At 39.4% G+C, this 24,914-nt stretch overlaps 1 protein-coding gene across 5 annotated transcripts in view; it reads left to right on the top strand.

Moving 5' to 3' along the window:
* Nucleotides 1-742: 742 nt before the first annotated feature.
* Nucleotides 743-24,914, top strand: part of PIWIL4 (piwi like RNA-mediated gene silencing 4) — a 49,469-nt gene continuing 25,297 nt past the window's right edge. The window contains exons 1-11 of one of the 5 annotated variants that reach the window (XM_072993603.2): nt 743-883; nt 2,643-2,741; nt 4,866-4,956; nt 6,032-6,157; nt 7,580-7,794; nt 11,605-11,726; nt 14,531-14,611; nt 16,615-16,812; nt 17,392-17,503; nt 18,091-18,214; nt 19,024-19,141. In XM_072993603.2, coding sequence (XP_072849704.2) covers nt 2,661-2,741; nt 4,866-4,956; nt 6,032-6,157; nt 7,580-7,794; nt 11,605-11,726; nt 14,531-14,611; nt 16,615-16,812; nt 17,392-17,503; nt 18,091-18,214; nt 19,024-19,141 — 1,268 coding nt within the window. In that variant the 5' untranslated portion in view covers nt 743-883; nt 2,643-2,660. Of the gene's footprint in view, nt 895-2,248; nt 2,269-2,642; nt 2,742-4,865; nt 4,957-6,031; nt 6,158-7,579; nt 7,795-11,604; nt 11,727-14,530; nt 14,612-16,614; nt 16,813-17,391; nt 17,504-18,090; nt 18,215-19,023; nt 19,142-24,914 lie in introns of those variants that run through there. The other 4 variants (XM_020809353.3, XM_020809351.3, XM_078390112.1 and 1 more) reach the window with 4 other exon arrangements.

Below are 24,914 nucleotides of genomic sequence, written 5' to 3'. Positions count from 1 at the left end.
TTTTTGTGAGTATTTGTACAATAATTGCTTCTGCTTATGCTGTTTAAATGCTATGGGGCAGACCAAAAATAGCTTATTTAGGTTTAAAAATGTGCATGCGACCGTGAGTGGGTAGAGGGCAGCCATATTGGTCTGGTTCAGTAAAACAAATAACATGTTTAGCATCAATTCAAATACTAACACATTTTATTTGGCATAATATTTCCTAGTCCATGAAAGCTTCTGTCACATATAATTTGGCCCTCTTTAAGTTGCTGAAAGACTGTGGATTGTTTGTGCTTCTTTGTAAGCCTGTGTCAATGTTTTTCAAATACAATTTTTAAAAAAGTTTTTGAAATCCTCTGTGGTAAATGACTAATGACTCCACCTCACAGGTTTTTCCAAGGTGGAGTGGGGGTAAGCTCCACAGGTTGACTATCTGCCTGTTATGATTTTGCTAAAGTGGCACAACACTTTGATAGGGTTGAACAAAAATCATACAGCCTCAACTTTATTAATATTTCCAAGAGAGGCTACAACTCCCTTCCATGCTCTTCCACTCTGCTGCCAGGCCTGCACAATTTTAATAAATTAAAAAAAAGTTTTAAAGAGGATTTAAAAAAAAAAAACCTCATTCCTCCAATAAGTATTTAATACTGTATTAACAGTAGTACTTCCAAGCTGCAGGGAGGGGGAGGGGAGTTTAGCTCCTCCGAAAGCACGGAGACGACGGCGCGTTATTTTGAAAGGCATGCCTTTGGTCCAATTGCAAACGGGAAGAGACGAAAGAGGGCGGGAATTTTCTCAGTTTCGGGTGTGGCTCGGGTATAGGTGCCACAGCTCCTGCGAGAGCGGCGGAGAAGGTGGCTTTGGAAGCCGTGGTTTCGCGCGTTTTTGCGGAAAGGTGTGGGCAGGGTGGGTCTCTTGTGGTAAAGCGGTTCTGTTGGGGGGGGGAGGCGCAAGAGAGAGGGATAGGTGTCCCGCGATCCCAACGTAGTGTTTTAATACTGAAACTCTTGCACCTTCCTTCCTTCCAGGACTTGATCCTTGAGAAAAAAAAATCCTTACAAGCAGTTGTTTGGGCTCTCGTTCTCTTCACGAGGCTAGTCCTCAGGGAGCTTAGTTTGTCTCTTCTCGTGAGGAAGCGACCCATCGTGGTCTCTCCGCCCACATAGGCAGTGTTTTGAAGTGTATTAATTTTTGGGACTACAGCTCCCAGAATCCCCACCAGTCAAGGGGATTCCGGGAGTCGTCGCCCCAAAAAAGTAACGTTTCTAAGCTCGAGGGTTCCCGCCTTTACTCCGCTGAGACCCTGGGTACGTGGCTGTCTCACCTTCACTCAGACCCTGCATAACTCGGGCAGAGAGAGTAGACGTTGTCTAGAGGGGCGGGGTAAAAATTGAATAAATAGAGACTGATCCTGCATAACAATTTACAACGATTAAAAAAAAGAATTGGATTAAAATTTGTTTATATTGTGCCCAAGTCTTCTGTGAGCTCAAGATGCTATACCTGCTTTTTTTTTTTTTGCTTTACCCACTGTTTTCCTGAGGTTGCTCAGTCTGAGTGATTGGTCCTCTCCTCATTTAGAAATATTTATTTATATGCTGCCTTTCTCTGCATAAGGGGACTCAAGGTGGCTCACAACAGGTAAAATAAGAAATGTTAAAATACTCTGTCACAATTAAAAAACAACTAAATATACATTGCAATTAAAATCCAATTTTAAAAAACAAAGATTTAAAATGGCAGTGAACACTGCCATTAAGCAGATGAATAAACATTCATACATCATTTTATCAGTTCAGCTTAGAAGCAAAAATAAAGATCAGTTACCCATCAGATGGCTGTATATTGATTTTGGCAGCTTAATTTAGAAATAAAAAATAAAAGGCTCCTAAGTTGTACTCATTAGACAATTGATAGCCGTAACTTCTCCCAACTTCTGCATTAAAATAATTTTCATTGCACACTAAAGCCAGTCATCATATCCCTTTGTACATGCAGCAAAATACTTGAATATTTATTTATTTATTTATTTAATTTATATCCCGCCCATCTAGTCAATAGACTACTCTGGGCAGCGTACAACATATAAAATAAACAATTTAAAATATAACAATAATATAAGACATATGTAGATACTCATATGGTTCCCCAGGAAGACTGCATGTTATTTCCTGAAATGTGTCTTGATATAAAATGTGTCTTTCCTGTAGGAATCAACATGTCACCAAAAGAGCACATGTAATTGTTGTATATGCAGCCTAGACATGCTGTATCAAGGAGGTAAAGACTAATTATCATTTTTTAAAAAATTTGCACATTCTTCTGGAATGCTTCTTTGAACTAGATTATGGTTTTAAAAATATGACTGAAGTAGTGCCACAGAGCAGCTTATAGTACTGTATACTGTATAGGTGAGCAACACATGGAAGTCAGGGCATGATACACTCCCATCTGTGGACCTTGAAGGACTGCACCTATCCAGGAATTCCCCCAAAAGTTCTTACAGAAACATGTTCTACATTGAAAAAGCCACTTTGTGCCTCTGGTGGCCAACAATGATTTTTGAAAGGTTGGGGTGAGGGGTAGAGGTCCTGATAGACCCTCAAAACATGCATTTTCCTCCATACTCTTTGGTATTTTGTTTATTTCATCAGTGAATTATAGCTGGAACGATGAGTGGACGGGCTCGGGTTAAAGCTCGAGGGCTTTGTAGGGAAGAAGGAGCATATCAAGAGCCTGGTTTCCCCAGAGAGGTATGTTTGAGAAACCTCTGTCTTTTACAAGATCTTATCTTTTCTCAGGTGCATTAGAGTTGAACTTTACGGCTAGCAGCATACCAGAAGCAGGAGATCTTGTGCAACAGAGGTGCTATTAAACCCCAGAAAAAATTAGCTAATTGTATATTTTTCTTATCAAAATATCACATCCAGTCTGTGTGTACTGACATTTGGCTGTACTACAATGTTAGTCAGTCACTTGCATTTATTTATTACTTAAAGGGAGCCTGCCATGCTTCAGGCAAATAACGAGAAGACAAGACTGAGTGGGAAAAGTCAGTAATGTTAAGAAAAGTGGAAAGTAATAAGAAAAGAGGACAACTTGGCGTGAGATCAGTTGAATCAGAAAAGGAAATTGTGGTCCTGAGTCTGCAAGAGTAAGGCTGTTAATGATAGAAACTTCTGGAAGTCATAAATTTGTAGGATTGTCAGAAGGTACTTGTTGGTGTGTAAGATGCACATTATATTTATTTGATAGGAACTTTTGGAAGTATAAAATTGTAAGGTTGTCATAACTCAAGCTACTTGATGTAAGACACTCAAGATTTATTTGTTTCTCAGTGGGGGAAAAAAGGGAAGAATTATTGGGCTTGAGTCACTTGACTGATTTGAGTAACATTGTGCAAATTGAAATATGGAATGGGTTATAAAGCCTACAAGGTGGAGCAGGTTGGTAATAAATAAATTACTTGATGGGCTAACCTGTACTTTATTAGCTATACCTTGTAACACGTAACTCCATGTTGTGGGGAAAACCTATTTTAAATATTTATGCTGCTTTATGCAGAAAATATATAATATGAGCATTCTAAGAAGTGAGTATCAGTAGCATGAAGAAAGTGATATACTTTTTTGTGCTCCTGTTGTGTGCAAGAAAATTGCATGAGCATCAGAATTGGGGTGGGTGCAGGTTTGGGAAAGGTGGTTTTAATAATACAGTAATCTTGCCAGCTGTATCTCATTTACACTTGTGTGAAAAGGATTTTCAAAACTCAGTGGGCAAAATCCTATTGGCACAGTTGTGCCAGGGTAAAGCAGATCTAGGCACCAGAAATAATGAATTGAAATTAGTGTAAAGCTACCAATCTCCCTGGTTTCAGTAATTTTTGGCTTGCATATACCATACCCTTCTATTATTGCAAGGTACCTATGAATGGTCTTGAGAAGAGGGTTATCATCTGTAGTGTAGAAGAGAGAGAAAGGTTTATAGTAATCAGGTCCCCTACTGTAAATTCAATCTAGCAACCTGTATTTCCTCCACCAGCCTACTACGTTTGGAAAAAAGTGGTCAGAAAGTATAAGAAAGAAGGGAGGTGGAGGAAGATTGAAAGGAAAAGCAAGAGAAAAAATGTGTCCCCCTGCCCACATTTGGATCATGCCTTGACATTGGCTTTGACCCCATCAGTGGCTAGCATGAAGTCACCGACAGGCTACCCTTGACGGAATGTGACCCGTGCAATGTTTCCTTTAATTTCTGCTAGCGCTGTGTGGGGCTCCACCCCCCTCCAGGCAGGGTTCCACCCTCAACTAGAAGCAAATGGCTCCAAGGTCAATCTGGCTGTGTGAGATAGATCCCATGTTGTGCGTGCACATCTTAGAGGGAATGTTGGACCCATGTTTTCAGTTCCATCCATCCAGGCTTATCCATTAATGACTGAAATTAAGTAGTTACAGGCACATTTTAATTTTGGATTGTATCATAGAGATTTACATTTACAGTAAATTGGTTTGTCCTCTTTTTTATTTTTCAAGCTATGTTGATGGTGGCACCTAAACAAAGGAACAGGTGTAATTCAGCAGTATATATTTTCTGTTGATATTTTTTTGCAGATGTATTTTAGAAAGGAAATGCTGTTTCAGTTGTGAAGATATGCAAGTGGAGAACCAATATTAATAGCAGACGCAGCAGCATGCACTTAGGCTGAGAATGATGCATCCAACACCCTCCATAACTTAATGCTTCAAACCGTAGAGTGCTGTGAATTAACAAAGAATGGTTAAACATTTTTATAATAACATTTTTTAGAAATCAATGGAGAAAAAGGAGCCTTCAGTTTTTACCTGTGTGCTTTTATTGTGTCTGTCATGTCCATCCCAAAGGTTTCCTCAAAGAATGATGATGCCCTTGCTGCACAGAGTGCAAAAGAAGATGCTAATAGCCATGCAGGAGCTGGGACGAGTGTACCAACATGTACGTGTATGAATTACGGGTTAAATATTTATTGATAAAATATGTTGGTCTTCAGACCATCATGCAATAGAGTGCTGGGAATTACCTTTAAAGCTCTCGGCAGGTGGGAACTGGCATATCTTCCCCCTGCAGATGACTTCACCTCTCGATTTGTCTAAGCCCACCTTGACTCAGGACCCATTAATTGCTTATGTTGTCTCTTATGGCATTGGCACACAACAGAACCTACATACCTCTGGCCCCGTCTTGTGAACAGCTGTCTCTGGAGAGATTCACCATGTTTCAGCCAGTCAGTAATTCTTATTCAGTCATTTTGAATAAAATAGATCTTAAGCTTGCAAAATTGGGAAATATTGTGCAAACTGAAGTATAGAATTATAAAAAGCATTAAAATCAGTAGCCAGTGAATGACATTATGGGTTGGTCTGTATTCTTATGAGCTATATCCCATAATACCTGTGACGTTTACCCGCATGGCCCCTGCTTGTTTCACCAAACACAGAGCTCACGTGAGTATCCCAACACGCCCTTTACCTCGTTGCTACCAGTTGATCTCTCTACCAACTATGTTTCCTATGAAAGATTGAGGTCCATTCAGTACTTAATTTTGAAATAAAAACAGGTTTATTGATTACAAGTTGTTTTAGGAATAATTTTAAGCACATTCTTAAAATTACACCAAGCTTCAGTATTTTCCTTCAACCTCTTCTATCTTAACAAATGCAGATAACACTCTGACTATTCAGTCCTTAAATTCTTTCTCTGCCTCAAACCCAAACTACCTTCCTTTCTCATCAGACCCTTTTTTTTCTCTATCTCCCTCAAAACTCTGTCTATCTACCCTCTGCTACAGCCCCTCTTTTTATCTGGCGGACTCCGCATCCCAACAGCACGTATCGGTTCATGCAAATGTTATGCTGAATATTTGTGCTAGGGGTGATCACTACAACACCTAACTACATTTTTGGTTTAAAAGTAATTTCCTGTGGTTTTTTCCCATTTTTTAAAGACCTTGTGAAATATATCACTCATTATCTTCAAAGATCTTTTCATTGGTTTTCTTTCCTCCTTCCAGATGGCTTTTCAGTTGGACGTTCAGCCTATAAAGTAATGGACAGAGGAGGAAGGATCCGTTGTAACTTTGCAGATATGGGAGTAAATACCAGGGAGACAATGATGCATGTTAAAGACTCTAAGACTGGTATAGTAATGTTCATTTTTATTTTGAAGGAACCATATTTTCTTGGTAGAATGGCAGCAGCATAACCTTTTCATGATAGTGTGTTAACATGTAATGGTCAGATCCAATAGTACCCCCACGCCTGTATTGCAAAAGAGGTCTGGGTTTCCTAGTCACAGCCTTGTCACAGTATAACAACTTTAATTTTAAAGGCAGGAGCTCAGCATTAGAGTAAGCACACAGTTTCCAAAGAAACAAATGCAGAAAACTAGCAAAAATGCTTCGGGTTTTTTTAAGGGTTGAATTGTTCAAGTGGCTCAGGAAAAGTTCAGTCAGTTATTCCAAAGCTATAAAGTTAGCTAGAAATTTGAAAGGGCAAGGCAGTTATACAGTAACTGCAAAGAAAGGAGACAGAGCAAGCCATATGCCACCAACTGTAGCTGATCTCTGTGCAAAATGCAGAGTCACAATTTTTAAATTTTATTTCCGTTTCTATACTGCCCCATTAGTGTTGCTGCTCTCTGTGTGGTTCACAATATACAGTAAAATCACACACTAAAACACCATATAGGTTTACACCATATAGGACTACTACGTCTGTGGCATCATTATCCACGATTTCACTTATCCACAGTCTGAAAATATTAGAAATATTAAAAGAAATCCAGAAAAGCTATTTTCACATGTATTAGCAGAACCAGACACTAGAGTGTGTTAGAGATCTCGCTATGAATGCTAGTTAGCAAAGAATACACAGTGTGATCTCTGGTGCTCTCTGACAGCCAGTCCTGGTAATGGATATGAAAACATTTTTTCTTGTTTTTTCTTTCTTTTACCATGCCCCCCGTCTCGATCTCTCTCTGTATAGTGTTCTCCACTATCCAGTTTTCAGTATCCGCAGTGGTACTTGGAACCAGTCCCTAGTCCTACTGTTATAAATACAAAGATAATAAAATCTGGACAGAACTCAGCTGGAACCTATATATAAAAAAACATGTTTCAGCATACCCAGTGTGTTTTGGTTTGTGAGTATTCAAAGAGCTACTACAAACCAACTTACTGGCAACCAACACAGAGATTTTCAGTAAATAACTTACTGTAACCCCAAATAAAGGTTTTTGCAGGCCAAAATTCATAGTGCTTTTGAAAGGCAGTAAATGCCATTTCTTAACATCCTGAGATGTGTCTCAAATAAAGGGCCTGAGTGCAAAAATTTTATGTGTTGGACACAATTGTAAACTATGCAATACAAGAAGGCCATTATACAAGTCGGGTGCTGCTTGTCTGGTGAAATTACCATTCACCTAGACAGGCAATTTATTTTTATTTTATTTATTAAATTTATACCCTGCACCTCTAGACCATGTCTACTCGGGGCAACCCATTGAAAATTTGCAATAGTTGTAAGTACAAGTTCATTTGAAATAATTTTGTTTCTTTCAGGCTCTAGTGGCATTCCTGTAAAAGTGGTCACCAATCTGTTCAATTTGGGTCTGCCAAAAATGTGGCAGCTTTACCAGTACCATGTCATGTTTGTCCCAGAGCTGGCGTCAAGACGAATGCGGACTGCACTTTTGTTTAGTTGTCCTGAAATGATGGGAAAAGCCAAAGTGTTTGATGGAGCAATACTGTTTCTTGCGTGCAAACTGGAAAACCAGGTAAAATACTGTGTGTTTGATTAAAAACAATAAAAATGACTATTTCAAAAATGAAGATTTAGATTAAAGGCTTCTCCTCCCATCCTGAGGCTCCTAGTGGTATCCTCAGGGCAAACAGTAGCCTTAGGACACCTTGTAACCTGAAAGGAGGTTGATAGGAACCCTTTAATTACTTTAAATTAAATGCTTCCAGAATCCAGTTCAGGTTATACCAGTGTAAAGTTAAACCAACAGGATTTTGCCCATAATTAACTAAAGTCTGTCAGGTCCAGAAAAAACTGCAGTTGATCAAAAATGGAAGCAAAACCTTAATAATTGGAATTATTCCTCACTTTTCTTCTAATGAACAGCATATAAGGTTCTCTCAGAGAAAAATCAATAGAACAATTAAAAAATAAAATGGGACTAATTCTGAACCTTTTTTTTACTGTGGCCATAAGTATAAAAGTATAGGTCAAAAATATAGGCCAAATCAGGATTGTATAAGTGGAATAATGAACCTTATAAGGTGGTGTATGAAGAATTTTTTTCAGTCTGTGGCCCTTCAAATATATCAGGGCCCCCCAAGGGATTATATGGCCTCCATTGAGAATGGTTGGTGTAGAAAACAGAAAGAAAGAAAAGAAAGAAAGAAAGAAAGAAAGAAAGAAAGACATAGAAGCATCTTCCACAACAGTCATGCAGTTTGATTGCTAAAGGCCTATCTCGCTGTTCCCAGCCTTGGCTAGCCCAAAACTCCCAGAAATTGTGACTAGCACAACTGGTTGTGAAGGCTTCTAGGAATAGCAGCCCAAGATCAGTGATGTTTCTCAAGGTTGGGAACCACTGGTGTATCTGGATGAATAAACAAAAATGTTTGCCTACAATCATAACAACAGGATAACTTTCCCTAGGTGGAGAGTTGCAGAGCCTGGGAATGATTAACAAGGAAATTTACATTGTTCTCTGCATGGGTGTATCAAGGCTTCTGTGACTTGATCCCATCAAGAGAAACAATGTTTATTTAAAGATTAACAGGAGAAACACACAATACCATGGATGGTATTGTAGTTGCAATTCATTAAACTTCTTTTGATTTACACATGTTGGTTCATTTATATTCATTTTTTTATCACGGTGTAACTGTTTAATTCTTATAACTTTGACTTCTTTCAGTTCTCTCATACATTAACTTTCCAAGTGTTCTCTTTTAAATCCTATCTTCCCTGTCTGTCTATCCCTCTATATTTCCTTATCCTTCTTCTCCTCTAACTCTTCCCCTGTCCTAACTTTTCATAACTGTCCACCCTAACTGATTCCAACTGTCCTCCTTCCCCCCTCTTTTTTGGTTCCGCCTCCTATCCTGTCATTGGCTCCCACATCAGGGTTCTGACGTGATGGACAGGCGTGACATTTGGACTGTCCGTCACAGTGGTGTTTAAATCACATCAGCAAGAAAGGGAAGTTACAAATGATGGACATAAATGGTTCTTTTTGTTCTTTGCTCTTTGTTCTTGTCTCTTATTTCTCATTCTGAAGGTTATTTCTGATGTCGGATTATATTTTAAGTAAGTAAGAATCTTTGTTTAAAACAAAGCACTAGCTGTGTTTTGAAATACGAGTTTATGCCAAGAAACGCATACCATTGGATTAGCTGTGTTCAGGTCTTGACGCCTTAACTTCTTCAGTTCATACCCGAGTTATTTTCCGTGTTGCAGAAACCACATTAATTATTTCTGCAACCAGGAAGTCCCTAGGAAGAAACTGAACTGTGAAAAATTGCCTTTTTCTGTGTTCCCCTAGGTGTACCGTGTTTCCCTGAAAATAAGGCAGGGTCTTAGATTAATTTTTGCTCCAAAAAACACATTAAGACTTATTTTCAGGGGATGTTTTATTCCCCCCTCCCATACAACAATCTGCATTTATTCAAATACAGTCATGTCATCTTCTTCTGGTTGTTGCACAATCGTGGGGTTTCGCTTAACTGGGACTTATTTTTGGGGTAGGGCTTATACTACAAGCATCCTGAAAAATCATACTAGGGCTTATATTTGGGGAAACAGGGTAGTGATAATCCAACACATGCAAAGAGCACTCAGAAATTTGATTTATTATTGTGCATACTTACATAAATTTACTGAAAATTTCTAGGAAGGCCTTTTTACATCCCGCTGAAGCTGATGCTGTGAGATATAAAACGAGAAACCGCCATATGCCACACCAACCTGCTTATGTCTCCTTGCCGTGGCTCTCCACGGCAGTGTTGTTTGTTTGTAAACATGGTCAAGTTGCCACCAACATATGGCAGTGTCATGAATGAGTGATTTCCAGAACACCTTGTCCTCAATAGACCTGCTGAGCTTTTGTAAACTTGAAGCTAGGGCTTTGTTTATGGAGTTAATCCATCTCATTTTTGGACTTTCTTTTTTCCTGCTGCCTTTAACATTTCCTAGCATTATTACCTTTTACAGCAAGTTGGGCTGGAAACGTCACAGTCAGGGCTGTGACTGTTAGGCAAATCTATCACATACCTCATAACCTATTAATTTATCCTTTTAAATGGAAACAACTGGAGCTGGGTTAATTTCAGTAGCTGTTGCTGCTCCTGTTGCTATACCATCACTATTTCTTCAATAGTTATTATTAATCCTGCCTTTTAGGATACGAGTTCCTCCAAGGCAGCTTGTCAGGACATTAGCACATGTCTTAAAAAGCCTCTATAAGTAAGATCCTCAGATACAAGATACAAGACATTGTCAGGATCTGTCCTGCATGCTGTAGGGTGGCAGATTCACCTTCAGGAAGGCAAGGATCGTTCAGCTCAAAGAGTAGCAGGTGGCAGATTCCTTTCTTCAGGATCATTCCAACAGTTTTGGACTAGGCGATTTTGTTTTGTTACAAATGGTTTTCCATCAAGCTGTTTCATATTGCTGTCATTCTGTATTCCACCCTAAGATCTTGTGATACAGGTTGAGAGAAGAGTATTTAGATTGATAGGTAGATGGCAGCTGGGTTTGCAAAAAAGTGGAGTTTCGTTGGAGTTGGTCTTGATGTCATCTTTTTTTGTCTACCAGTATTATTTATTTGTCTACCAATTTTGGGCCACAGCATTGTTTTGGGAGTTTTGTTTCTCTTCAAGGTCAAGTTGACATAAGCAGCTGTGCGTGAATGAGGACCTAGTGTGTTCTTTTGCCCAGATGCATTAGGATTGGTAGCTGGAGTGTGAAGTTCACCAGGCTGAAAAGGACCAACTGTTTGGCCAAGGAAGAAAGTCAGGCTCCTTGGTTTGGGCCTCACTCTTCCAGACGTTTCCTACTGCTTGGCACTTACAGAAACTGTTGCAGCATGGCCCTCTTCCCTATTTGTGAGAAACAGGTCCATGAGGCTTTAGTATGTACAGTTGCTTCCTAGATTATTCATTGGGCTTTTTCCCACCTGATTGTTAGGTTCCTTTCAGACGTCCTAAAGCTTTTTAGTCTAATTTTGCCTTACCAGGTTGTTTTCCAACTCAACCATTTCTCTAAATGTGTGATGGGAAGACTTCAGGTTTGATGGATCTACTGTAGCGTATTTTTTAGAACAATTATAACCTTCAGGTTATTGACCCAAAATTCTAAAATGGTGGGTTTAGGAGTTCCATACCTGCAATTATTAAGGACCAAAGTGCCTCTGAGAACATTTTGAGTCCAAGGATTTGTGTTAATTACCAGAACTGAGCTCACAATCCTAATTAGAGTCATATGACTTTTAGTACTGGCAGCTGGACCCTCTGCAGTCAGTGGGAAGATAGCTTGAAAGAGAACACCTAACTCATATGTCTTTTCTCCTTAGGTCACAGAACTGTCTTGTGAAACACGAAGAGGTGAGACCGTGAAGATTACCATTACATTCACCGGCCAGCTGCTTCCGAGCAATCCTGTTTGCATCCAGTTTTTAAACCTTACTCTTAAGAAGTAAGCTTAATGTGTTTTTAAGTGCATAGGACAATAGGACTCACTATTAGACTGAATGATAAACTATGCAGAAAGCAATACAGAGTGTTTATAGCTCAAAAGCAGTTAAATATCCCTGGCTGTCTTTCAGGCTTCCCTTGGTTTTCTATTGGTATAATATTGTCAGTGTTTAAATAAATATATCTTCCTTTTATGTTATGGTAATATTTTTCTTACAATTAAATATTCTACAGTAGTAAGGGAATAGTGTATTTTCATCGGTAAGCTACCAGATGGTCTGGAGGGCAAGTCTCATAATTTCTTATTGTTTGTCATACGAGCTGAGACTCACGGCTATTGTAGTCCAAAATGTGAACATAGCAAGTTATTAACTCCTGTATTTCATTCATCTAACATCTGTGTTAGGTACTCACTCTTTATCCTTTGAACAGTCAAACAGATAATGGTGATAGTCCTTTACTGCCTTCTCACCATAGATACAGATCCTTGTAAATGGTAGAATAGATAATTGCTATCTGGGGGTGGCTTTGAAGGCGATACGGAAGCTACAGCAAATGCAAAATGCAGCAGATAAGACTTACATTGAGTGTGTGGAGATACAGCCATCTCTCCCTGATTCGGGCATGTCTGCACTGGTTTCCTGTTTGCTTCCATGCCAAATTCAAACTTACAGAGCCCGTAACAATTTGGGACCTGTGTTTTATCAGCTTTCCTGAAGATCATCTGCCAGGCCTACCAAGGCTTTCAAGGGTGTGCGGTTATGAATGGTCACTCCAAGAGAGGCTTAGAAATTTGCCACCAAGAACCGGGGCTTTTCAGTGGTGGCCACAGTGCTGTGTAAAACACAGTGCCTGCAGGATATATTCCAGTCTCCCTCCCTCTTGATCTTCAAGAAACATATAAAATCTGAACTTTTTAAGGAGACATCCCCCCTGTGATTTTCTCACTGTCCTTTGTGATTGTACATTAATTTAGTTTGCCATTGCCTCTGAGGATTTCTTTTTTCATATTGTTTTTATGATTTGGCTGGCTTGGCAATTGCCTCTCTCATTCTTCAAAAATGCTTCTGGAACTGCACAGAAATAAAGACAGGATAGAGGATAAGGGATTTCAGGAGAAAGCAGGTTTGCAGGGAAGAGTTAAGTACTTTCTTTCTCTCCAGTCTTTTTTTCCTTGAAAATGCCCTCTCCTAAAATAGTTTACAAAAGAGAAGAGGCCGCTTAGCTTTTTTATATATAAAAGTGATGCATAGTTTATCTTTTGAGTAGTGGTATCAGAGGAGATGATGATTGAACAGTACGTGGTGAAGTGAAGGCAGAAATATAGTCCCGATCCAACATCCTCACATCCAGACCACCTGCCTCCACATCTCTTACAGTTGTGTCACAAATTTCTACTGCCTGTGCCATTTACAGCATACATGCGTTGGGATATTTGGGGAACTTCTTATATGAGAGTTTTGACATGATATTACTAGATCTTTGTAGACTAATATGTGGATCAGAATGCAGCTACCCTTTGGATTTTGTTTTCAAATTTTGTGGTGCAGTTCTGTACTCATGAAGCATATAAAATGTGTATTTTCGGGTTAAATACATTAAAAATGCCATTCAGATAATCGTGTTTGGTAAGAAAACATGGTCAAATCTGGGTAATTATACCTACATCTAAGCTGTTGTGAAGGATTGGAAAAATTATCAGAATTTGTTGAATAGGAAGAAACAGGTTTAGAACCAAATGAATTTATTAAATAAATACAGCAGTGCCTCAACTTACGAACTTAATCAGTTCCAGAAGATGGTCGTAACTCGAAATGATCATAAGTCAGAGTACCATTTCCCATAGGAATGCATTGAAACGCGATTAAACTGTTCTGGCTAGAAAAAAAATCACCAAAAAAAAAAAAAAAAAGACAAAACACTGTAAGACCCATCAGAAATAAAAAAAAAAGAAAACAAAAAAGCAAACAAACCCTGCAAGACCCATTGGAAATGGGGGAGAAAAACCAAAAAGCAAACAAACCCTGCAAGACCCATTGGAAATGGGGGGAAAACCCAAAAAGCAAACAAACCCTGCAAGACCCATCGGAAATGGGAGGGGGAAGACCCAAAAAGCAAACAAACCCTGCAAGACCCATCAGAAATGTGAAAAAAACCCAAAAAACAAAGACTGCAAGACCCATCACAGCACAGAAACATAACCCCCTCCAGCCCAAAACCACGCTGCAAAACCCACGCAGAACAGATCGTTTTTAAAAAGCAGAAAGCAGCACCTTACGAGGCAGTCCAAAGCCGCTCCAAACGTGCACACTCTAACCACTGAGGTGAAAGAGCTACAAAGAAGCAGCCTCTTCACCACCAACGGTTAACAATTTGAATTCCCCGTCTTTTTCCCTGCCTTTTTTCCAATCATAACTTGAAGCTCCGGTTGCAAGTCGAAGCAGAATTTTGCAGCTGGAGCTGGTCGTAACTCGAATTGGTTGTAAGTCAGGACTTTAGTAAGTCGAGGCACCACTGTACATGCAGTGTTGACAGCAAGTGGAAATAAGCCATTGTGTCTGTCATTGTTCAAGTTGTATGCCGTTTGCCCATTATGTTATAAAATGAAAATTGCTGTTTTGCATAACCATTAAAATAGAATTATTGTTTATAACAGTAATTTGCTGGAAACTAAGTTACTGCAAAAGTAAAGAGTAATTTGAGGCCATAGTTGGATTTTGCAAATGTCTTTTGTATAAATTTATTTTATTCAGAAAATAATGTTTATGTTGCATGATGTTTGAAACAAATGCATTTAATATTTAGGGTTTTGAAAAAGTTATCAATGTATCAGGTTGGACGAAACTTCTACAGTCCTTCAGATCCAGTGGAAATCCCCCAACACAAGTAAGTTGGCTGCTTCTCTTAAATCTAGATTGTCATCTCCGTTGCAACAAATGTAAGTGTTAATGATTAAATTCTGTCTCTAGATTTCGTCACAGTGTGCTGCATGGCCCTATATGCATACAGTGATGCACTGAAAAAGCATTTATTCTAGCGTCATTCCTGGATACAATTTTTCTCAGATGGCATTACTTCCTTGGTAATCATCGCCTATAATTGTATCTTCTCTGCCGTTTTCGGTTCAGGATATTCAGAGAATCTTGAGAAGCGTCTCTAAAGTTTTTCAAAGATTGATGAATTACAGGGACAGATGCTAGTTTGAACTGAGCAGTGATTTTTGAAGAAGGGAGGGAATTGCAAGGTGAAAATCTTTCCTATTATTGAATTTTGTGGAACTGACTCTGTGTGTGTGTGTGTGTGTGTTTGTTTGTTTGTTTGTTTGTTTGTGTATGTGTGTGATGGAGTAGTGTTTCGATCAGAATGCCTTTTAGAATAAGACCACAATTTTATTCTTTCCTCAATTTGCATTTTTCTTCCAGACTCAGAATGGGTGTGTGGCTTTTTCATTTGGAAATAAATTGATGGCTGCATATCTTTGATTTTTTCATGCTTGAAATTGTACTGCAATTTATTTTATATCTTCATATGCCAAAATCCTGTTGTATAATTGCAGTGGTAGAAGGGAACTGGCACAACTCTTAATGGCTTTCATTCCTGGTCACATACCAAGCCATCTGATTAACATGCAATGAAAAATCCAGGTGGTGACTTGTTAGTAAATGGAAGTCTGCTGCTCCAGGGTATGCCAGTTCCTTTCTACCAGTACTGTATAACTGTATGACAGGATTTTGACTATAGAATTTAGATTTTGTTAAAATTATATTCTCTGCGTGTCTAAATGTGTGTGTGTGTATACTTACGAAACACACTGCCCAGCTTTTAATCTGCTGTGCGTTATCATGGCTTCTTTCTCTGATAAAAATGCGATATTACAGAAAGGAAAGAAAGGTGTCTGTACACAATCTATTCCATCTTTTCTCCTCAAATATAAAGCTTGTATTCCCTTCAACTGGCAGCACAGCTACAAAGCAGCTATTTTTTGCACTATCAGAGTTCTCTCTTGTGGAGTTCATGTATTGACTGGTTGTAGACCTTCACAGCTTTTGACACTGACATCCAGCTCAGTCAACATCCATCAAATGCCAAGGTGTGGATGTTCACCTTATCTGGATTCCTTTAGGTAAAATGTAAAGGTTCCCCATAACATTTAGTCTAGTCGTGTCCAACTCTAGGGCGCAGTTCTCATCCCTGTCTCCAAGCCATAGAGCCAGCATTTCGTCCGTAGACAGTTTCTGTGGTCACGTGGCCAGCGTGAGTAAACACGGAATGCTGTTACCTTCCCACTGTGGTGGTATCTATTTATCTACTTGCATTTACATGCTTTTGAACTGCTAGCTTGGCAGGAGCTGGGACAAGCGACGAGAGCTCACTCCGTCGCATGGATTCAATCCTATGACTGCAGGTCTTCTGACCTTGCAGCACAGAGGTTTCTGTGGTTTAACCAGCAGCACCACCACGTCCCTGTGGATTCCTTTAAGACCGTCATTATTTCTTTCCTTACTATTTTAGAACTTTCTATGGGGAGAAGGGATTCCCAGTGTGGTGTAGTGGATAGAGTGATGGGCTGGGACTCTGAAGAACAGGGGTCAAATACCCTTTCAGCTATGGAAACTCACTAGAGGAGTGGAACTGGTAAAACACTCCTTAGATGTCACTTACCTTAAAAACCTTATTAGGGTCCCTCTAAGTTGGTTCTGACTTAACTGCACAGAAAACACACAGGGAGAAAATTGAAACTCTTCCATTGTCAGGTGGATCTTCTCAGTCATCTATGGTTTGCCTTTGGACTAGGAAGGAAGAGGTTTTTCCTCTTATCAAGCTGTACACAGTCTAGAAAGGAAACTTATTAGGACAGTCCAAATTCTATCTTTTCCTTCTTATTTCAGACTAACCCTTTGGCCAGGCTTTGCTGTGTCTGTTGGACAGTTTGAGAATAAGGTGATGCTCTGCGCGGATGTGAGTCACAAAGTGCTTCGAAACGAGAGTGTTTTGCAATTCATGACAACCCTGTATGAGAATGTGGGCAGAGAACGTTTTACAGAAGTGTGTGAAAAGGAGCTGGTGGGGCTTATTGTTCTGACAAGGTAATGTTTGCTGTTTTGGAGATTACGAAATTTTTAAGCAAACGTTTATGCAGAATTGGCAAAATGAGCCAAGAATTATAATGGGAGCTAGGAAACCTTATAGTGAATAATTGAGAGATGTACGTAGATCTCAATTACTTCCTTCTTACCCCTCACCAAGACAGATGAGGTTAATGTTGGGAAAGAACAGAGCTTTTCTTTCTACAGAGAAGCAGAACGTAATGTTTGTGGAATTTATGGTCTGTTTTTATTGTATTTATATAATCATCATCTTGGCGTCGACAAAGGCTGATTGTCATTTGTGAAATGCTTTAAATAAATGATAAATACACCCTGGGGATATTTGAGATTAATGAAACAAATTCTCACAGGTAATCATGGCTCCCACGAAATAAAAGATATGAGTTGTGCTTTTAATTTTCAAAGAAAGGGAAATGCACTATTGTGTGGAGTAGCTACTTTGTTTAAACGAAAATCTTTCTTGACATATCATTGGAGCGTTATATGAAAAGGGAATCAGGTTAGGCTTCCAACAAACTAGAGCAGTATTTGGATATGTTGTAAATGTAATCATTTCAGATACAACAACAAGACATACCGCGTTGATGATATTGAGTGGTCTATAAAGCCAGCAGATACATTCCAAAAGCGAGATGGAACTCAGATCTCTTATGAAGATTACTACAAACAGGTAAATAAGAATTAGGATAGAATAGGAAAGCTTCTCTTTGTAGTTAAACCTCCGTAGCACACAATGTAAGTATGTAAGGAAAGGAGGAAATATCTCAGTTGAGAAACACCAGGAATAAATATTGGATAATGTTCTTAGGGATGTCACACAAAGTTAAGACCACAATGGTCTTAACTTTGTGTGACATCCCATGCAGTCTTGTAACGTGCTGCTTTTGATGTTTTGCTGTCCTGTGAACAGGATGGCATTGCTTTCTCCTATTCTTCGTGTCGAATCCAGCTGGACTGGCACTTGAAACTTTTTCAGTATAGTGGTGAATGGATTAGTATCTTCCACTACGTTTGCGACAACAGACTAGCTTGCTGGCTCCAGGACAGCCATAGTGGCATAAGCAGGTTTGGCCTTCAGCAGAAAGGAACGTCAAGGAAGGCCAGGAAGAATGGCTGTGAGGCTGCCACTACTGCTCTTCCCCAGTATCTTACATCAAACACTTTTTCCTTCTCTGCCTAATGACTTTTTTTCTGCCCATAATATCAACATTAGTAAGATTGACTTGCTTACTTCTAATTTTGTATTTCCATGAACAGCAGTATGAAGTAGTCCTTAGTGACTTAAATCAGCCAATGCTTGTTAGCCAGTTGAAAATGAAGGGATGTAGTGCTGTTGAACCTCGCGTGGTACATCTGGTTCCTGAACTCTGTTACATGACAGGTAAATAGCTGTTAACTTCAGATGCCCAAATCATTAGAACAGCAGTTTATTAAGAGTTCTCAGCTTAAGAAAGTGCTCTAAATTTCATTTTGGCTAGCCCTAAGATATTCAGAGCCTCTAGATGCAGTTTCAGCACAAGGGTAATGTAATGGTCTGCCCATGATGTTCAGCAGTCTCTGGATTGCCATGGCGTGGGTTTGGAAAGTTGTTTCCAACTTTGGGTAACCCAGGTGTTCTTGAACTGCAAGTCCCAGAAGCCTTCAACATCATCTCTGCTTCCCAAGTTTTCTGGGAGTTGCAGTCCAAGACCACCTGGGTTACCAAGGGTTGGGAACCACTGAGTTAGGAGATCTCCGAGTTAAAACTAGTAGAATCTTATCGTCTGGTTATGTGCCCAAAGTACAATAGCTTGGTTGAGTCATTATAGTCTCTAGCTTAGTTTGATGTAGAACCCACTTTTTGTCTTTCTTTCGGTCCTTCATATCTGTAAAGGTTTCTAAGTACATGAACATTTTTTTTATTTTACACTCGGGAAACATTTAACAATACCAATCCTTCTTCTTGGCTCCCACTGTCATGATGCTCTGGGTTTACTGTGAATATCTTGATCAGCTCTTAAGCATTCTGACCACAAATTGTTGCTTATAAGGGAGTATGGTTGCTTGAAATAGTACCACATGGGAGACAAGATGTGTTTGTTCCTCTGTTACCTAACAGTCTTTAAATCTGCTATCATGGTTTGTTTTTCTCAAATGGGCACAGAATAGCTTTCAAAGGACATTAAAATCCTCCCCTTTATTCTTTTTCAGGTTTGAGCAGTCGTGCAACTTCTGACTTTCGTTTGATGAAGGATCTGGCCCAGGAGACTCACTTGTCACCAGAGAAGAGACACCAGCGTCTAACGAGACTTGCGGACAACCTTCAAAGGTAACTTTATATACAACTTGCTTCTACAAGGTTTGTTTCCTAGTTCATGGATCTGTCATACGTGGACTTGACATTGTTTCCGGCATAGTGTCTGTAGTGCAATATAGGCAGTAAAATGCATGGATCTGTAACTGAGATGATTTGTCACTGTGGTTGATGGGTGTCGTTAGCTATTCTTTTGTGTGCAGTGATCCTCGCTCCTAGTGGCTGGGTAGAGTTCATTTACTTTTTTTTTTTCAGGCTGCATTTTTCAGTGCTGGGAGCCAGGCTTTGTTGATTTTTAGACTTCTTTTTTGTTGAAACTTGTTTTTGTGGATTTCAGTGGCTTCCCTGTGTAGCAAAACACAATGGTTACTGGTGTTGTCCAGTACTTCTGTGTTTTGAAATAGGATTTTTTGATGAACTAATTTCACATGCTAGCAAGGTTATGCTCAAAATCCTACAAGGTAGGCTTCAGCAGTTTGTGGACCAAGAACTTCCAGAAGTACTAGCTGGATTTCAAATGGGCAGAGGAACTAGAGACCAAATTACTAACATGCACTGGATTATTTTATTTATTTATTTATTTATGGAGAAAGCCAGAGAGTTCCAGAAAAACATCTGCTTCATTGAATTTGCAAAAGCCTTTGACTGTGTGGACCACAGCAAACTATGGCAAGTTCTTAAAGAAATGGGAGTGCCTGACCATCTTATCTACCTCCTGAGAAATCTATATGTGGGACAGGAAGCAACAGTTAGAACTGGATATGGAACAACTGATTGGTTCAAAATTGGGAAAGGAGTATGGCAAGGCTGTATATTGTCTCCCTGCGTATTTAACTTATATGCAGATTACATTATGTGAAAGGCAGGACTGGATGAATCCCAAACCGGAATTAAGATTGCCGGAAGAAATATCAGTAACCTCCGATATGCAGATGATACCACTCTGACAGCAGAATGAGTCTGTGTTATTACTGCCTTATGAGCTGATTTGTGAGGCTATGGACCTCAAAGTGATCTAGAAATACTGTAAATGCAAGTAAACAAACACAAGAGGAGACAGTAGCAATTTCTATACAACAAAAAGGAGGAGTGATGTTGAAGTCATACTTGGGTTTGAGGAAATTTTAAAAAACAAGTTTCAGAACTCAACATCTTTCATAATTCCATTACTATTGTGTTATTCTGTCCCTATTCAGAAATAGGTTGTATTGTTGGCTTGCATTCCTAGTTAAACTGGTGAAACCGATCTTATACTTACAGCCCCTAGATGGAGTTAAAGAACCATAACAAGTTTTTACATTGGCTAAAATCCTGTTCCTTAGTTGCAACTGGAATAAGCCCATTGAGTCAGTGGGGATTTGGTGAGCCATCTCCTACGTAAGTTCTCTTGTTTCAGTGGTACTACTGTAGCTGCAGCATAGTATACTAAGCCACTTTTCCTTTCAGCCTCCTAAGATGTACGTTGATAGTTTCACAGAAATAACCTTTTTACAAAATACTAGTGTATTACATTCTTGATATAAAAAGAAGCCACATTTTAATGATTCTTTATCTTCTTATATAAACAGCATGCTTTGTGTTGCTTTGCTCTTTCTTACTTTTCTCTCTGTCTCTAGCTTGGATGGTGATCATGGCTTTTCTGACTTTTGATGGAGCAGCTCCTAACAGTGGTGTTGTGTTAAATTCAAACCAATCTTGGAGAATTTTTAGCCAAAACGTTCTCCCAGCTACACATCTCTCCCATTTTTTTTACCTTGAATAAACAGCTACGATAATATATACTTTTAATTTTCCATTATATTGGTGAAGTATTCTAGCTTTCTCCATTTTATGTTTTATTATTCCTTGGCCTTCATTCATTTCTCCTAATACATCATTGTTCACCCTCTTGATCCAAGAAGTTCTTAAAATCCATATTTTAAATACAGTGGTGCCTCGCTTAACAATTTTAATTGGTTCCAAAAAAACATCGCTATGGGAAAACATTGCTAAGCGAAACACGTTTTCCCATAGAGATGCATTGAAAACTGGATAATCCGTTCCAATAGGAATAGATTGCCGTCCTTAAGCGAAAATCGCCATAGGAAACATCGTTAAGCGATACAATGTTTCCCCCATTGGAATGCATTGAAGCCTATTCAGTGCATTTCAATGGTTTTGCGATGTCTGTTTTCACTATTTTTAAAGTGTCTTAAAATGTTCAAAAACTGTTTTAAATGCTTGGATTAGTTAGAGCACCTTTTAAAACGTGTGCAAACTTAATTTGGCTTTGTTCTGAGTCTTCGTTAATTTTTGGTGAATTTTTTTCTCCTCCATTGGAATGCATTGAAGTGCCCGTTTGACAGCTGTCAAACTTGGGTTCAGTGCCTTTCAATGGGGGAAAAATTCACCAAAAATTAACAAAGAGTCAGAACAAAGCCAAATTAAGTTTGCACACGTTTTAGAAGGTGCGCTAATGATTCTAAGCATTTAAAACAGTTTTTGAACATTTTAAGACACTTTTAAAATTGCAAAAATGGACATCGTTAAGCGAAACAGGGGACCCAAAATGCAATCGCTATGCGAAGCATGGTCCCGAAATTGCTAAGCAAAAATCGCCCATAGGAAACATTGTTAAACGATGCAGAAAATTCTTTAAAAAACCCATCGTTAAGTGAATACAGCGTTAAGGGAAGCAATCGCTAAGCGAGGCACCACTGTACTTATTGTCGTGCAACCCCCAGCTCCACTGTTTGTTTTTCTACACACCCAGGTTCCCTTTCGGGCATGACATGTACTTTTCACCCTTTTTCTCTGCCACCAGAGGATATGTTCCTCTCTGTACCAAATATGACTATTAGATCAGTGTTGTCAAATATAACAATGTTTATTTATGGATTTGTAGGTAAGTCACATAAAGAAAATCATAGATGGTCTTTTATTATTCATACAATAAATGTTGCTTTGATTACATTTATGTTTGCTTATGTAGATTCACTTTATTCAAGGTATTACTATATTTAACTATTTATTTCTTAGCACTTTTAACTCTTTCCAATCTTAACCACACCAGCTTTCCAAGTTCTTGTTTTCAATCCTTCCCTAACTATTCCTCTTAACTCTTTCAATCTCTCTATATATCTCTGTCTCTTCTTCTCTGTAACTCCCCAACTGCTCTGTCCTAAACTGTCTTTTTTTCTCTCCTAGTTCCCTTGGTACCGCCCCTCTTGTCCTGTCATAGGCTCCCACACCAGAGCTCTAACCTGACAGGAGTGACGTGTGAGCTGTCCGTCACACTTATATATGTATATATTAATGCTAGCATGTGTTAATTATGCCCATTATTCCATTTTGATGTCTGTTACATGTTGTGCTTCCCCTTATATACGGATAAAATTCCTCTCTTGTATTATTGGCTAGTATGCTAACAAATCATCTAAGGATGTACAGTAATAGTATAACTCGATGATGGTCAGCCTTTTTTGTTTGTATAGCTGTTGTGGAAGCTAAGAAATTATGTGAATATGAAATTTCAGTGAATCCTAATATTTAATCTTCCTTTTAGTGTGCATTTAAATTTTTATTATAGAAATCAACCAGAGTGTTTTTAGAGCTCTGCTTAAATTGTACTTTGTAATATTGTTCTCCCCTTTTTAGTTTTACTTTCCTATGTTTTATCAGGTTTCATTGTGATGGCCTGTGGTAAAATATAATTAAAGTTATATGATACCCATTATTCCATGCCAGACAGTCAAATCAAGTATATAAAGAACCAAGCATTTTGCATTCTCATGTGTTCGAGTTTTGTTACATATTACATTCTTTTAAAAAATTACTCCAGACCAAACCATATATTTTATTGCTTTACTTCATTGGACTGCCATTTCATCCAAATGCCAAGTTATATTAGTCAAGATACTTCACACTTTCATTTTGAATATATAACTCAATTTCTTGAGCTGATTGCTTTTTACTGATACCATAAATTTGGTTTTCCCTTTATTCATTTTTAGACCATGTTCATTACTTACTTAACCTTTCAAATAATCACATAATCAACCCTTGCCTATCTTGGCTACTGTAATTGGGAAATCTGCCAGGGGGGTTCATACATGGGTCCAGAAGCTTCAACGCCTCCTTGCGAGAGGGAGTGGTCCCTACCACTTCAAAAGAGGTGGTGATTCGACCACTTCTTAAAAAGCCTAATCTGGACCCAGGGCCGGTGGCTAACTATCAGCCGGTGGTGAATCTCCCTTATTTGGGCAAGATGTTGGAGTGGGTGGTGTCCGGGCAACTCCAGGCGCTGCTGGATGAAGCGGATTTTCTAAATCCATTTCAGTCTGGTTTCAGGCTGGGTTTCGGCACAGAGACTGTCTTGGTCGCCCTGTAGGATTACCTTTGCCGGGAGAGAGACTGGGTTTGTGACCCTGTTGATACTCCTGGACCTCTCAGCGGCTTTCAACACCATTGACCATGGTGTCCTTCTGCATAGGCTGGCTGGCTTGGGAGTTGAGGGCACCGTTTTACAGTGGTTCTACTCCTTTTTGGCTGACCGTGTCCAGAAGGTGGTGCTGGGAGACAATGGTTTGGCCCCATGGCAGTTATGCCATGGGGTTCCTCAGGGTTCAGTATTGTCCCCCATACTGTTTAACATCTACATGGAACTGCTGGGACAGGTCATCAGAAAGTTTGGCCTGAGGAGTCAGCAATATGCTGACAACACTCTGCTGTACCTCTCTTTTTCCACCAATCCAGGTGAGGTGGTTTCTGTGCTGAACTCGTGTCTGGACCTGATAATAGACTGGGTGAGGGTTAATAATATGAAGCTTAATCCAAACAAGACAGAAGTGCTGTTAGTGGGTGGTTCGTCAGACAGGCTGGAGGGCCATTTCCCTGCCCTGAATGGGGTTGCACTCCCCCTGAGGGGCAGGGTCCTCAGCCTGGGGGTGGTCCTGGACCCCAGTCTGGCCCTCGAGGTCCAGATGGATTTGGTGGCCAGGGGTGCCCTCCTGCAACTGTGGAAACTGTTCCAGCTGCGGCCCTACCTGGATGAATGGAGCCTCATAACAGTCATACATGCACTGGTAACAACCCGTTTAGACTACTGCAATGTGCTTTACGTGGGGCTGCCTTTGAAGAGGATCCGGGAACTCAAACTGGTTCAGAATCGAGTTGCACGACTGGTGAGTGGAAGAGCCACGAGAGACCCTATTCAGCTGATTCTGGCCAGGTTATACTAGCTACCTGTTGTTGCCCGGGCCCAATTCAAACTGCTTGATTTGACATATAAAGCCCTAAACGGCTTCAGCCCTGGATACCTGAAGGTCCGCCTCTTTCCATACAAAACTATCCAGCAACTGAGATCTAGCCAGAAGGCCCTCCTGAAAGAGGTGTCCCTCAAGGAGGTAAGGGGGATCAATTATATGAAATTGATGAAGGAGATACAGAACAATTTGGAGAAATGGGATAAATTACAATTATCGTTGTTGGGAAGGATTGTGACGATTAAAATGAGTGTCTTGCCAAAAATTTTATTTTTATTTCAAACAATTCCTATCATATTAAAACAGACCTTTTTCCAAGAGCTTAATAAGATAATTATGAGATTTGTATGGAAAGGTAAAAAACCAGGAATTAAAATTAAAGCAATGCAAGATGCCAAATAGAGGGCTGGCTTTGGTCTTCCAGATTGGGTTCTGTATTATAGATCTTGTATTTTAGATTGGATAAAAGAATGGATAACTTTGGAAAATGATAGATTACTTAACTTGAAGGGACATGATTTACAACTAGGCTGGCACGCTTATCT

Source organism: Pogona vitticeps, chromosome 3 (genome assembly GCF_051106095.1).
Source record: "Pogona vitticeps strain Pit_001003342236 chromosome 3, PviZW2.1, whole genome shotgun sequence".
NCBI classification, from domain to species: Eukaryota; Metazoa; Chordata; class Lepidosauria; order Squamata; family Agamidae; genus Pogona; species Pogona vitticeps.
The sequence above is the reverse complement of the archived record's forward strand: the minus strand, read 5'-3'. Positions and strand labels throughout refer to the sequence as shown.